Raw genomic sequence first — 16,109 nt, 5'->3', positions numbered from 1 at the left:
GTGTCTGTCAGCTCCATTTAGGAATGCTGTGGCATTACCTTCTATTGTTACATGCTTTAACACAAAGAAATAGGCTCAGGCTACCTGGAGATAGCACCATTGTCTTCTTGATGACACGGTCCTTTTCACCTCGGAAAAAAAAAAAAATCACATCACCAAGGCCATTCTTTCCCAGACAAAAAAATGTAACAAACAGAAGGCAATGGCCTTCAGTGGAGTTCATTTGCTGAGCGCACACACCACACCATAGAGCAAAGGGCCAATCCATCTCTGGCATCAGTCCCATTTACCGCAGCCCGACTGTAGACAAACTCTTCTTTAATTCATGAAAACATGATGTACGCTGTGTAAAAAGGTGGCCAGAAATGCCTAGAGCTCGTAACAAGGCTGGCTTTGCCCACAAAGAGCTGGTCTCGGTCAGACACTCGACTGTAAGGAGGCAATAAACCGGGATCAATTATTTAGCGGCGCTCTCTCTTCGTTTCTCTCACAACGCCGCTACGCAAAGACACAAATAACCTCCAAACTACGCAACTAAAGGACGAGACTGGACTTTTACTTAAGCGCCAGCACAACCTAAAGCTTCATTTTTCAGACTGTAGCATTTTCCCCTTTCTGAGCAAAGAACAAGGCAGGGTCATGGCACCACATTCTGCTGATGTGATACTGTGACAGCATATTTACGAGGTCACGCTAGTGTCTTGGTTCTTGTCAAAGCGGGGAGAGTAATGAGAGATCTGAATAACTGTACGCTCAAAGCATGCAGGGTGTTATCTTCCTGTTATCTTTAAGTTATGCTTGAAATTTATCTTCCTGAAAACTAAAAGTAGAAGAGAGGGTTAAATATGGACAGTGCTAGTAAAGTAAAAAAGTACTTGGGCATTTACAAAATCGACCAATGAACCAAATTCAATTGTTCCTTAAGGAAATAGGGTTTAATTTCACTTGCTAAAACCAGCTGTGAATACTGACAGACTTGTTGAATCTATACATTACTTAAATACAGTAGAACCTGTTTGGCAATGTGAAGAAGATCTGAAAAAACAGTGCATGCTCCCTTTTTGTAAAGAGATTCAAATACCTTCTTTTACGGACTATAAGGTGCACCAGATTATAAGGTGCATTATTAATAAACGTCAAATTTCTGGTCTATTTTCATACATAAGTCGCAATAAGCAACACGACTAAGGATGCGTACATCAAAGTGAGCAAGGGTGTCGCCATTTTTTTCCTACTAATGGGGAAGCTGGGTGAAGTGCCTAGGTAAACAAAGCTATAATTTTATAAAAAAAAAAAACATAAAAAACATTCAAACGAAAGGCAGATGTTAATCTACACAGATTTCTCTCTTAAAACCCATTTATTTGGGTGAGTAAAGCGCTTCTGTTTACTTACAGGAAGCTTAGATTCACAGGGTGAGTTTTCAATGAAGTTTCTCCAGCACTACCGCTAGGTGCAGCATCATTAGCATTAGCCGCTAACCACAATGCAAGCTGGAAATAAATGCCACCTAATAGAGCTACACTAAGGAACCCTGAGTGTTCCAGTAACCCAGGACGATATTAGCTAGCGGTTCATCCCAGGTAGCTTGTTTTAACATAGCAAACACACAGACTATAGTCCAATATACTCACCACTGAACAGCGAAAGAGCTAGCGCTGTGGTTAGCAGCTAATGCTAATGCTGCTCCAGCCTCGGTGCTGGAGAAACTTCACTGAATACTCACCCTTATAATGCTGTACTTCAGTGGAGTGGCTTTACTGCTCCTTATTACCTGACAGGTAAAATTTATACATAAGATGCACCGGATTATAAGACGCACTGTCGATTTTTGGGAAAATTAAAGGATTTTAAGTGCACTGTGTAGTCTGAAAAATATGGTACACCTGTTACACAAAGTCACTGAAATCTACTGCTCTAGAACGTGTGTGATTCTGTGATTGGCTAGCTGCGTGTGTGATGTTGTACAAGGCTGACAGTAATATGGGACATTAGTGATTAGCGATGTAGAACAAGGCCCGTAGCCAGCATGCTAAGAAGCAGGTGCTTTAAGACTTTGGCGCGTTCATATCTCAACAGTGCAACGCTTTGAGAGTCTAAGCAGAGGATACTGACCTGCGCATCCAAACTATAAAGGTACACCAGCAGCTTATTTAAGGGAACAGCAATGATATTTTATTCTTTATTCTGTTTATTGTTCAGTTAAAAGTCACAAGACGTAAAAAAAAACTGTTGACAGGGTTTAAGGCAGCAAAGAGCATTGCGACGTGCCTTGCAGGGTGTATGATAAGGGCCTCATGTGTCTCATAATATGGGGTTTTGTAAGTAAATGAGAAAAAAAACTCAAATAAAGGGCAAATAAATGTAAGAAACACTGTGTTTTTTAATTTGCACTTTCCATGCCGTCTCAACATCTTCTTAGAGGGCATTTGCTGGATAATCTCAAACATCTTAATGTGACAAATATTTTAAAATAGAAGAAATCGAGAGGGGGGAATGTACTTTTTACAGCACTACATTATTAGAAGGAATGAGATTGAGTTTCGGATGCCCAAACAGACCACAACCTTCCGCTCTTCAAACACTACATCTAATATTTTTGGATTCTCAGAGCCAGACACTTCTCTCATCCACCTGAAGGCACAAAAGAGACAAGCCACTCCATCAGCCGCATCTTACTACAATAACAAATCAAACGGCTCCTGTGAAACACCACTACACTATGTGCAAGAAACTGCCGCATACATCATGAGCTCAAACAATACAATCATGTCACGGCACATAACTGTCCTGGAACATCACCCGCCCCCTCCTCCCCCCGGTGCGCACGGGCTCGTAGCGCTGCTGTGACACGCTCTTCTCGCTAGCGAGAAAAGGGAAGAATGACAAGCTTTCATTAAAGTGTCCAAATTCAAATGTTACGCTTAGCCTGGAGGAGCGTCTCTGCCGCGTCTGCTCATAAGACTGGAGAGGAACGCCGTTCTATCATCCTAACAGTGTAGCACCTAATATTCTCAAATTTACTATTACAAACCAACTACGCCAGAAGCTACATTCATTATCAGCCGAGTGCCTGTAGACAAACACTATTATAAAACAGAGTTTCACTCTGATTTGCTGTTTTGATTAATGGTTGAAGGCAATCATCGACATAGAAATGGTTACAAGAATAGTGTTGTACTGCAAATTGTAAATTTGAGAGGAAGATAAAGGTTATCAGGAACAACAAATAATGAAACATTTAGACTGATGCGGGCAAATAAGTATAAAAAGTGTGCATTCAGAAAAGATAAGGCCACTGGTTGCACTAGTTGGACCGGTTGGACCTTATGAACGTAACGTTGGGCTGTCAAAGTGCCTGTATTAAAGACCAAAGGTGAACTGGCATTGTATGATTTTGCACCCCACACCATGACACCAGACCACTGTACTTCCACTCTCTCATTCATTGATTCCTTGGTTGTCAAACAAACGTGGGACTTATGACTGGAACCATTCAGGAGAACACTGAACAACAGTGGTGTTCATGGCTGGATTGCACTGAGAAAAATGCAACACTTGGATAAGCCACAAGGCAATTGAAACAACATTTTGTGGATATATAAAAACAAAAACAAAAATACAGTTCTGGAAAATAAGAGACCACTTTAAAATGATGAGGTTCTTTGATTTTGCCAAATTGAAAACCTCTGGACTATAATCAAGAGGAAGATGGATGATCCTAAGCCATCAAACCAAGCTGAACTGCTTGAATTTTTGCACCAGGAGTGGAATAAAGATATCCAAAAGCAGTGCGTAAGACTGGTGGAGGAGAACATGCCAAGATGAATGAAAACTGTGATTAAAAACCAGGGTTATTTCACCAAATATTGATTTCTGAGCTATTAAACTTTATGAATATGAATCAGCAATTTCTCATTTTCTGCAAATAAATGCTCTAAATGACAATATATTTTTTTGGAATTTTGGAGGAATGTTGTCTGTAGTTTATAGAATAAAACAACAATGTTCATTTTACTAAAACATATACATATAAATAGCAAAATCAGAGAAACTGATTCAGAAACTGAAGTGGTCTCATTTTTTTTTTCAGAGCTGTATATCCTCCAGAAAGAAAAACACTGCATTCCATAAATAAAAATCCAATCTCAGCATCTACTGAATCTCAAAAGAACAAGGGATATGCAGAAGGCAATGACCCTACTACTGGCTAAAAGGTTACATTTAAGACTTGCCAAGCCAAAGTCCTGACATTAAATTCAATAGAAATGTTGTGGAAGGACCAAAAAAAATTTTTTTAATGAGATTAAGATGTTTTTATAAGGCTATATTTCTGTTAGCTGATATGCCATAATAATTAACAGTTATAGGAAATGTTTAAATGCAGTTATTGATGCACAATGGCATCACACCAAATACTTTTGCCACTCACAGATATGTAATATTGGATAAATACAAAATAGCTTTTATGTGATGCTCCCAACAGGCTTACAATGCCAGTGATAGGGGCATAGAGTTGCCTATGCAAAGAAATCACTATTTTTACACCATTACCAAGCTTAAAGTAGCTCCACACTTAATTGGAAGAATTCCGAGGGCCCTGATATTTAAAATAAGGCACTAAAAGAGTACAAACATTATTATTATTTTTTTTTTTAGTAACAGCTGGAATTCATGAATTTCCATGGAATTAGTATTGTACCCTATGTGAACTACCTCAAGGTACTATGTGTATAAAAACAGTGTTTTTAATAAAAACTACCTGTGCACTTTTAAAGTTCTCAATGCCTTGTTTTAAATGTCAGAACACTCTGAATTCTACCAATGAAGTGTGGAGCTACTTTGAGCTGTTTGTTAAAGGTTTAAAAATGGTGATTTCTTTGTATGGGCAACTCTATGCCCCTATCTCTCGCATTGTAAGCCTGTGGGGAGCATCAGCTACAAGTTTTATATTTTGGAATAATGGAAGGGAATGGAGGCGGACTATTGAACAAAAGTTAGTAATCCTTATCATGTTTAACACCAGATTTCGGTCCCACTTTATAATAAGTGTCCCTAAGTACTATGTAGTTACACAGTAACAATCCATGTAACTACAGAGTAACTACTGATGAAGTACACATTGTTACAGATTAACTACAGAGGTACAAGATATGTAATTATACATGTGTATTAAGGTTAATTTCGACTTGTGTAAGTACACTCACCCTGGTACACATGTGTACTTACACAAGTCGAAATTAACCTTAATACACATGTGTAATTACATAACCTGTACCTCTGTAGTTAATCTGTAACAATGTGTACTTCATCAGTAGTTACTCTGTAGTTACAAGTAATAGAGTAAGTGTACTTACACAAGTGTAACAATGTGTGTGTACTTATATACAGTATATGTAATAGTGTGTGTGATAAGTTGAGTTTAAAACTTATCCAACAGCTATTGTTTAGTATGTAATTAGGGCTGATTGAGTTCACGCACGTTGTTACACATGTGTAAGTACTCTTGCTCTATTACATGTGTAATTACACTCCCCCTAGTACACATGTGTACTTACACAAGTCAAAATTAACCTTAATACACATGTGTAATTACATAATCTGTAGCTCTGTAGTTAACCTGTAACAATGTGTATTTTATTAGTAGTTACACTGTAGTTACATGGATTGTTACTGTGTAACTACATAGTACTTAGGGACACTTATTATAAAGTGGGACCCAGATTTCTCCTTTAACTTCCATCTGTTAAAGTTTTATGTGAAATTTGTGCAGAAATGCAGAAAATTCTAATGTTTTAGAAGAAAATTACTCGAGATGGCAGAAAAAGTTATAGGTTGAGAAGCGAATACATTAGTGTTCAACATTTTGCATTTTAGGCAGAAAAAAATTCCTGCAAGAAGCAAATTACGATGTGCTAAAAGTAGACAACTTGCTGCATAGGCATGAGGCTAATGTATCTTCCCCTTTTAACCAGGTTCTGATTATGTGTAGGGTATGTCTGTAATGCACATGGGATATTCATGTACATGTTTAATGCATAAAGTAGTCCCTGCATAACCATTAGGTCTAGATCTGGAGAACTCAGCAGACTCAGCACTGACACTTGCTATGCACTGCTTTCACTTCATTTCAGCATTAGAGCCTTTTTGCAGCAGAACTGAGCTAAGCACTCAAAACAATCGATTTTTGGGGGCTTATCACACATGCAATGGCTTTTCTCTCTGAGAGTATTTTGTGCATTACCATTAGTTCTACAAGTACAGGGGTTGGAGAATGAAACTGAAACACCTGTCAGTTCAGTGTGGGAGGTTTCATGGCTAAATTGGAGCAGCCTGGTGGCCAATCTTCATTAATTGCACATTAATGCTCCAGTAAGAACAGAGTGAAGGTTCAATTAGCAGGGTAAGAGCACAGTTCTGCTCTAAACATTGCAATGCACACAACATTATGGGTGACATACCAGAGTTCAAAAGAGGACAAATTGTTGTTGCACGTCTTGCTGGCGCATCTGTGACCAAGACAGCAAGTCTTTGTGATGTATCAAGAGCCATGGTATCCAGGGTAATGTCAGCATACCACCAAGAAGGACGAACCACATCCAACAGGATTAACTGTGGACACTGTAAGAGGAAGCTGTCTGAAAGGGATGTTCGGGTGCTAACCCGGATTGTATCCAAAAAACATAAAACCACAGCTGCCCAAATCACGCAGAATTCAATGTGCACCGAACCTCACTGTCCATCGGGACAATAAATTATTGTGATCTAAAAAAAGGTGTTTCAGTTTCATAGTCCAACCCCTGTAGATATGTGTAATTCATTCATTCTCCTACGGCAGTATCATATACGATGCTGTGTTTTGTTTCTCTCCTGGCTTCAGGGTCACTTCTAAAAAGCAGGATAAAATAAAATTTCAGAGGAAATGAATCGCTCCCTCGCTCCCTCATCCAGACTGCCCTTTCTCACAGCCACGTATGGGCAGCCCAGGGGCTATGCTAAAATGGCTGGCGGACTTGGCCCGCGCTGGCCGTCTCTGGCAGCTGGACACATTGCTCTGGACAGCTCCGGGCCAAGCCAGTCACAATTCAATTCCCCAATTCATTCATCAAGCACTTGGGGTCAGCACACAGGCTGGACCAGGGGCTTCCCGCTCCTCCTGAGTCCTACTTAACCTCCGTCGTTAAAAAAGCATTAGTCTCAAACTTGACCGGCCTGTGCCAGACGTTTCTGGCTCCTTTTGCGCAGTTTTTTCTTTTTTTGTGTGTGTGCCAGGGTTACAGAAGTGGGACGAGATGCGTGATGTGTCTGTGGTCTGACACTCATTTGTCCACCTGAGGTCTGAAGTCAGTCGAGTGTAGTCCTTAAATAGATCAAGAAGAAAAAGGAGAAATCTGTGTTGATGCCTGCACTGTAAATCATAATGTAAAGGTAAAATGCTAAAGCAACTGATTACAGTGTGTTTTTGGAGTTAACTCAGCTTTTAAATTAAATGTTTGACACCTTAAATTCCCCAAACTATGGCCCAATCTCACTTCACCCCTTGGCCCTACCCCTTGCCCCACCCCCCTGTTTTGCTCGTGCACACCAAGGGGTAGGGGTGTCTCGACTCTTGTTCGGCTGGAGGGGTAGGTTAGGGGAAGTGATAGGGCTTGTAAGCCATTCAAACTGAGATTTTTCAGATGCACAACTCAAAAACGAGGGGTTGGGCAATCACTGGCCGAATTCTTCATAACAAGCATAAAAAAGATCGCTAGTAGTTCCTCTCCTCTCAGTAGCTAGCAAGCTAGATAACTTTCCTGTTTCACCTTAAATGGTGCAACAGCTGGCAGGGGCTGCAGCATTTAAGGGGGAACAGAAAAAAATAATAAAATAAAAGCTTATCAAAGCTAATTTTAGCTCTTCATCACAGAGAAATGAATGAATGGACAGTAATACTTCATTTCTGAACCATCTCCCCCCTTTTCTGAAGTTAATTAGTTAACCAGCAGCTAGGTAACTGAACTTTAGAGCTCCTGATGACATATTGGGTGCTTGAAAGGTTGTCCCAATTCTTAAGGTGGAGGATTTCACCCTGTACCCTTGTAACACTGTTGTAAGGGGAAGGGTTATGCTCAAAAACAAGGGGTAGGGGTAAGTGGTAGGGCCAAGGGGTGAAATAGGATTGGGCCTTTAGAATGGCCAGTCGCTGTCCTTGGTGCACTGAAAAGCACTAATGTAAAATAAACAATGTGAAATAAACAAATTAGTGTGTCACTTTAAGAGCCCTTTAAGTCCCAGGGTCACTCTGACTTTGGTGCGTTGATATCTTAACAGCGCAGTGTTTCGGCACTTTTGAGCAGAGGAAATTGAGATGCTGAGAAAAATAGAGTGCACAGAGTGTCTAGAACAAAGCTATTTGAAATCATTGTGAAATAATTGTACATTTAAACATATTTAAACTAATACTACTTCTTTTCAAAAGTGTCTCTACTTCTCATTGGCTGAATAATATTTATGTACACATTCTGTGCAGCTCCTCTGCAACCTAGCAACATCTAGCATAACAGCTGCTATGAAAATTTCATATTTGTGGATGTGCTGATGATGAGTGTGCTGAAAAAAGAGAGTAAAGCCATTTACCTTTTTTTTTTTACAGTTCCTAAAAAATAAAGGCCTATTTTACTGTCTAACAGGGATGTGTAAATAAATATGGCTGCCTCCTGTTAAGGATTTCCAGCTCACCTCATAGTGTACAGCAGGGTCCCATTATCCACCAGCCGCAGCAGTTTATTAGGCGTGGTCATGTTGTGCGCCACTGACTTCTTCCCGTTGTGGAAGAAGGTATCTGGAGTCCAGATCTTGCTGGCCAGCAGGTTGTTGAGTGGGAGAACCTGCATGGGCCCGTCAAACTTCAGCCGCTCGTCTCGCCAGCTCTGCCGAAAGAACACGTCAATGGTGTACTCCTGGAGAAGAAGACGTGAAGGGAAGGGATGAAAAGGGAAAAGAGAAGAATGCGTCAGAGCTGCTCTACTGGCATGTTTTGCTTTTGTGAAAAAGACAATCTTAAAGTCTGAGTTTCAGCTTCAGAACTCTCTCTGCTTGTCCGATCTAATTCCCTCAGAGTGCGAGAAAGAAAGTTCTGTCCAATCTCGTGGACGGCGTGGGGCGCACTCTGGACAGCGGCTCTGTCCTCGCACCGAATCTGTGCTCCAAAACAGGCAGCCTTGATAGGTCAAGATGCCTCTTAGGCCTTCCACTTCAATAATTCACTCAGCTTTTTCCCACTCTAAGCAGAGAAGCTGGCCTGCTGCTGAGGAATCCTTCAGGCATCCTTAATTTTTTTCTTCTTCTTTTTTTTTCGTTTTAAACCAAGAGTTATCTCTCTGACCATATTGAAAAAAAAAAAAAAAAAGAAAGCTGAGCTTCATCCTTGATAACCTTTCCTAAAACGACAAGAAGGATTCTTCTGGCAGCCAAAAAAAGTGGGTTTTCTACTAAGAAGCACGGTTGCCGTTTTAAAACCTCTCACTCTGCCACGGAAGCTGACGCAATTCTCCACGGTTTGTAGAAGCTGGTTAAGAACAAACAGCCTAAAACAACCTTATCCTCAGCTTAAATTCTGCTTTTATTTCTAGAATGCTCAATCATACGGGCCAATTAGCACATTCCAGAGAAAAGAACAAGAGATAGGTATGTAAGGAGTGATTGTACGAGGGTTTAACGCCTTAAACATTCATGCTTTGCACTATATACTGTATTTCAAGGACTATAAGGCGTACTACTAATGAACGTCTATTTTCTGGTGCACCGGATTATAAGGCACATTTTGTATGAGGGACTAACATTGTAAAACATTGTAAATACATCAGCTCACAGACGCCCTGTGCTGTGGACATCACCCAAGGAGTGATGTGGGGAGAGAGTGCCATCTACCCACCCGGAAGGAGCAGGGCCAACCGCGCTCCCTCTGGGCAGCGGCAGCTTGATGGCAAAGCTGCATGAGCGGGGGGTTCAAACCTGCAACCTCCTGCTCATAGTGGCAGCGCTTTAGACCGCTGGACTACTCGGAGCCCATGATAAGTAGATGTTAACAAAGCATTAGTTCATCAGAATGTGACTATCAACAAATGTTTCCACATGGAAAAATTGGTTATTTGCATTTATATTTATATTTAGAAATGGTAAATCATTAGATGATCAGAAATTTCACATTAATAAATCACTAGTTATAAATAGATATTTAAACCTGACAAATGTTTATCAATTGCAATAAAATTTGCCAATGCATTTATTAGTATTTAAAAATATGTTAGCAACTTTTTTGTTCCTTAAAATGTAAAAAAAAAATTGCAATTAATCATTAGTTAATGATATATTAATGAAAGTTATTATAAAGTGTTACCGGTGCTTTTTGTACATGGGATTAACAATGTAAATATTCACGCTCTGCAATATATACCCTATTTTACAGACTATAAGACCCACTGTATTATAAAGCGCACTATCAATAAACGTCTTTTTTCCAGCCTATTTGCAAACATAAGGTGCACCGGATTATAAGGCGCATTTTAAGCGACAATAGTAAGGAACAACGGTGTCGCCATGTTTCCCTTCTTATTCCGTCTCGCAGGTGCTGCCTAAGTAAATAAACTGTAATTCTTAAAAAAAAAAAACATTTTCTTTCAAAGTCAAACAAGCGCTGAATGCTAATCTACACAGATTTTTCTCCTGATTTTATTTGGGTGTGTAAAGCTCTTCTGTTTGCTCACAGTAAGCTTAGATAGTCAATATTTTCACACGGTTAGCAGCAGCGCAAGCTCTTAGCGCTAGTAAATACTGCCCAACAGAGCTACACTGAGGAACCCTGAGTGTTTGTGTAAGCCAGGGTTCGTACCACATAGCCTTTGTTTTAACACAGTAAAAACACAGGCTATAGTTCGATATACTCACCTCTGCAAAAGACAGCAAAAAAGCTAATGCTGTGGTTAGTGGCTACTGCTAATACTGCTCCAGCCTTGGTGCTGGAGAAACTTCACTAAAACTCCTGTATAATGCTGGACTTGACCGGAATGGCTTTACTGCTTATCACAACCGGACCGGTTAAAATTCATATATAAGGCGCACTGTCAATTTTTGGGAAAATGAAAGGATTTCAAGTGCACCTTATAATATGAAAAATACGGTACTGCTGAGACCCGTATTCATCCAGAACACTGTAGAAAGCTATGCACTCCCTCTCTGACTGTATGAAGCAGCAAGCCCAAACTCCAGGCATTTTCATTTTTTCCCCAGAGCACCAGCTGAGTGTTATGAGGCTTTTGTCATGCTTCAAAAGGTTCAATTTGCTGGAAAGATACTTGGGAAACAACAGAAGGAAATCTGTGTTGCCCAGTCAGTCAGAAATGCCAAGAATTTCTGACGTTGTAGCAGAAAACAAGCGAGTAGAAAAAAAACAAGCAAATTCATTACAAATGACTTGCAGTCTTTCGTGCCAAAATGGGAGTGGGGAAACTTATAGCAGATATACTGAAACTATACACTGTTTATACCAAACAAAGTGAAACTAACTAACTAAAACAAGCCCCTGGCTTTGGCTTCCTTCAGCAAACTGCTCAAACTGTTTGTCTGAATGCATAATAGTGTAGGACCTGATCCAGGTCTCTTAATGCTGAGTATCAGCTCTTTCCAATCCGATCTGATCTTGGTGTTTGTATTAATAATGCAGCTCTACAGTTTAGATAAGATTTGCTTCTGATAAAAACTAGAATGTTTCTGAATCGGATGGCAGAAGAGTCGTGCAGACTACAAATAAGAAGCCTTTATTTAAATGATATCTCAGTTCATCTCAGTTCTTATTGAGATAAACAGAAACAAAACCCTAGATTCCTCTTTAGTACTAGCTCTGTTACCCCTGCTGACATTAGTATTAACGATTTCATGATTTCACGCTTTTTAATGATAAAATTAAGAAAACGTGAGACTAAAAATGTTTTAATGTCAGTCCCAAAACACAACGGTAGACATTAATGAATGCTGCACCAGCTCCAAGGCACACACATATACTAAATCTAATTAGCTCATCAAAATTGTCGCCAAAGGTTGATGCAGCATTGCTTGACTAAGTTAATGTATCATACTAATACTATGTCTAAATCTTTTAAATTGTCAGTCATTAAGCCTGTTTTCCAAAAGCAGAAGCTTTCATTTTTAGTAGCATTTTATATATTTAGATATATATTTTGTTATGCTATCGGTCTGTGCTCTCTGGGTCGACATTGGGATGATTCAATGTCAGTCCCAAAACGCAGCTGTAGACATTGATGAATGCTGCAGCAGCTCCAATGCATACCTAGAGTATTCCAGCCTATTTCTAGAAAAAAAAAACTTTCTTAATGTAATTAGATCATCAAATCCTAGTCATGTATAAATGAGATCCAAAAGTTGGTAAACTAGTACATCACATAGTTAACGCATCTTTGAGCATAGGCTACATACCTAAATCTCTTAAGTTGTCAATCATTATGCCTGTTTACAAAAAGGCAAATCATGTTATATTTAGCAAACTTAAAATCGACAGTGCGCCTTATGTATGAATTCTATCAGTCAGGTTGTAATAAACAGTAAAGCCACTTAGTGTCAGTAAAGTTTCTCCAGCTCCGAGGCTGGAGCAGTTTTAGCATTAGCCGCTAATCGCTAGCTGATAGTGCCCTGGCTTAAGGGAACACTCTGGGTTCCTTAGTGTAGCGCTGTCAGGCAACATTTACTAGTGCTAAGCGCTGCTAAACATGGCTAGCACTGGTGCTAACCACGCAAAAATACAGGAAATCTAAACTTACTGTAAGTAATTGGAAGCCCTTTACTCACCCAAATAAATGGTTTTCAGGAGAGAAATCTGTATAGAATAACATTCAGCCCTCAACTTTTTTTTTTTATATCTCAGGAGTGTGCCATATCATATCGTATGCAATAATACAATTTAGTTTTTATTTTGTTGCAGTACTGTATTCTTGATTCTTTTTTTTTTTTTAATCAGTGTTTTGTCATATCGCCAAGAGTATCATTATCACGAAAATACCTTGAAATATTGTGATATTATTTTAGGGCCATATCGCCCACCCCTATATACTGCTAATTACAATAAATTACTTTCAACCTACAATTTAAAAGACAAAATAAGCAATGCCACTTTAATCAAACAAAAGTAGATCTTCTATGGTATCCTCCTTAAAGAACACTATGCAGCACTTTTAACTATTTTAATGAGTATAATCTAGTCTTCAAATACAAGATTCAAGGAGATTCAATAAGCCTTTGCTTGCTGTGATGATATCTGAGGCGAAACGCAATCTAAAACCCTCCACTGCTGTACTGCAGTAAACACACACACACACACACACACACACACACAAATCGATCGATTGATTCTGTGTTTGTAAACACTCCCAGAAATCCTCCACATTTCATGCAGTGCTTGTGGTTTGATGAAACAAGCTGGTCATGTCTTATTGTTCACAAATTGGCTGTTTTCTCATGGCTTTTCTGTGCGTTTTCCTGCATCACAAAAGCCGCAGCCCATATTCACGCTGACCCATTTTTAGCGGTGAATGGAGTTCTTTCATTCCGAGCGAGCGCCTCACAAACACACAGATTACATATTGTACACGTCATTGTTCAGCTTCGGGTTAGAGCGTCTCCTGGCCTCCGGTGAAGCTTAACACTGGAAACACAACTGCAGACAGGCCACTTTACCCCGGGGAGGGTCTTTGATCCAGCCCTAAAAAAAAAAAAAAGCACCCGGAGGATGATGGCTTTATCCCTGCTTTACCTTCAGGTGATGGTCATGAGTTGTTTCTTTACAAACACATATAAATGCATGATTTAGAGGGAATATATATACACTGTATATTAGGGCTGTCACAATTTCAATATTTTATCGAAATCAATCAAAATTATCATGGTCTCGAGCCTCAAAGTCAAAAAGAGGACCGACGATCCCTCCCTCTAAGCTACGCAAGCACACGCGCGCTACGCAAATGGTGCAGCATGCTGTAGTCGACACCGCGGTCATTGTGACTGCTCAAAGAGCAGCCCTTTTTCCAGAGAATGTGGACATTCTCATCTTCTTAAAGAAAAATTTGAAAATATAAAAATAACAGTTGTTTTGTCTAGCCTCAAATATATTAACAGTTTTGGTACCTTAAGGAGCATCTTTCTCTCAGATAAAGTTAATAATGTATCTTTGTTAAAGAAAGAAACTTGTCATTCTCAGGGACCGAGTCTTATTTTTCATGTTTAACTGTTATAGTAGGATAGAGTTCAGTTTGTTAAGGCTCTAACTGTTCTATTATTTTGTACATGACTGTTCCTGTATTTTTTTTATTATTTATTTTGTTATGTTGCACACTGCTGTTTTAATAGTGCACACTGCTGCTACCAAAAAAAAGCCACTAGATGGCATTACATTTATATCTTAATTAAATTGTTTAAATTTGACCATTAGTGCCTAATGTGGTGTATTACAGATCACTTGTATCACTTTGCATCACTTATATCAAGCCCACCTTTTGAAATAAGATACTGTAAATTTGATTAATCAAACCAATGACTGACCATAGACTAATCTAAAACTGGCATAGGCCTCTCTGCTGTAAAAAAAAAATCAAATTGTGACCCTAAAATTGGAAATAAAAACGAATCGAGGATTTAGAGAATCATGACACCCCTAATATATATATATATATATACGTATATATATATATATATATATATATATACGTATATATATATATATATATATATATATATATATATATATATATATATATATATATATATATAAAGAGAGAGAGAGAGAGAGAGAGAGTTTTCTTAAGAGTTATTATATCATATACAATCATTTATATACAGTGGTATGACAAAGTTTGGGAACCCCTGATAATTGTAATGGTTTTCCTTCAAATCATAGGTTGTTGGGATCAGCAATTTCAGTTAAATACTGTATATCATACAGCAGATGAACACAGTGATATTTGAGAAGTGAAATGAAGTTTATAGGATTTACAGAAAGTGTGCAATAATTATTTAAATCAACTAAATTAGGCTTGTGCATACATTTGTGCACCCCAACATCAATAAAAATACATCAATATTTAGTAGATCCTCCTTTTGCAGAAATAACAGCCTCTAAACTCTTCCTACAGCTTCCAATGAGAGTCTGGCTGAATTCTGGTTGAAGGTATTTTGAACCATTCTTCTTCACAAAAGTTAATCTCCAGTTCAGTCAGGTTTGATCATTTCTGAGCATGAACAGACCGCTTTAAATCACACCACAGATTTTAATAATATTCAGGTCTGGGGATTGAGATGATCTGAGATGCTCATTCCAGAATGTTGTATTTGTTCCTCTGCATGAATGCTTTAGTAGATTTTGAGCAGCGTTTAGTGTTTAGGGTCGTTGTCTTGTTGAAGTATCCAGCCCAGCGCTTTAACTTCAACTTTCTCACTGATTTTTAAACATGATAGAACCGTCATCAAATTTTACTGTGGGTAGTAGTAAAGTGTTTGTCATGGAATGCTGTGTTTTCTTTTTCCTCCATGCATAAATAACCACCCTTCAAATAACTCAATTTTAGTTTCATCAGTCCACCTTTATCAGCACCTTATTCCAAAATGAAGCTGGCTTGTCTAAATGTGCTTTAGCTTTAGCATACCTCAAGTGACTCTGTTTGTGGCGTGTGCTCAGAAAAGGCTTCTTCTGCATTCCTCAGCACCAAGATGATGATGATGTAGGTTTTTGGAGCTCTGGAGGTCTGTGGCTTGACTATGACTGTTCTCAGCATCCTTCTCCTCTGCTTTTCTGAGATTTTTCTTGTCCTGCGACTAGGTGTTAACTAGAACTGTGCCTGTGGTCTTCCATTTTCTCACTCTGTTCCTCACAGTGGAAACTGACAGCTGAAATTTTTGAGATTGAGACAATGCTTCGAAATCTAGTAAAGATCATTCTATAGACAGTAGAGACAGTTACTCCAACAAAAAATAAAATATAAACTCTTAATGTTAGAAGAAACAATACTAAATAATAGGACTAAATAATAACATGTTTTTGTTTCCAGCACAAAGAGGATAATGTT

General features: G+C 38.9%; 1 protein-coding gene across 1 annotated transcript in view; it reads right to left on the bottom strand.

Annotated features, from left to right (window-relative positions):
- LOC103031495 (gamma-aminobutyric acid receptor subunit alpha-3) overlaps positions 1-16,109 on the bottom strand; it is a 237,099-nt gene that overhangs the window by 110,161 nt on the left and 110,829 nt on the right. The window contains exon 5 of the mRNA XM_049466513.1: positions 8,722-8,942. Coding sequence (XP_049322470.1) covers positions 8,722-8,942 — 221 coding nt within the window. The remainder of the gene's footprint in view (positions 1-8,721; positions 8,943-16,109) is intronic.

This window comes from Astyanax mexicanus, chromosome 17 (assembly GCF_023375975.1).
Source record: "Astyanax mexicanus isolate ESR-SI-001 chromosome 17, AstMex3_surface, whole genome shotgun sequence".
Classification (NCBI taxonomy): Eukaryota; Metazoa; Chordata; class Actinopteri; order Characiformes; family Acestrorhamphidae; genus Astyanax; species Astyanax mexicanus.
Note: the sequence above shows the minus strand (reverse complement) of the source record. Positions and strands in the feature narration are given on the sequence as shown.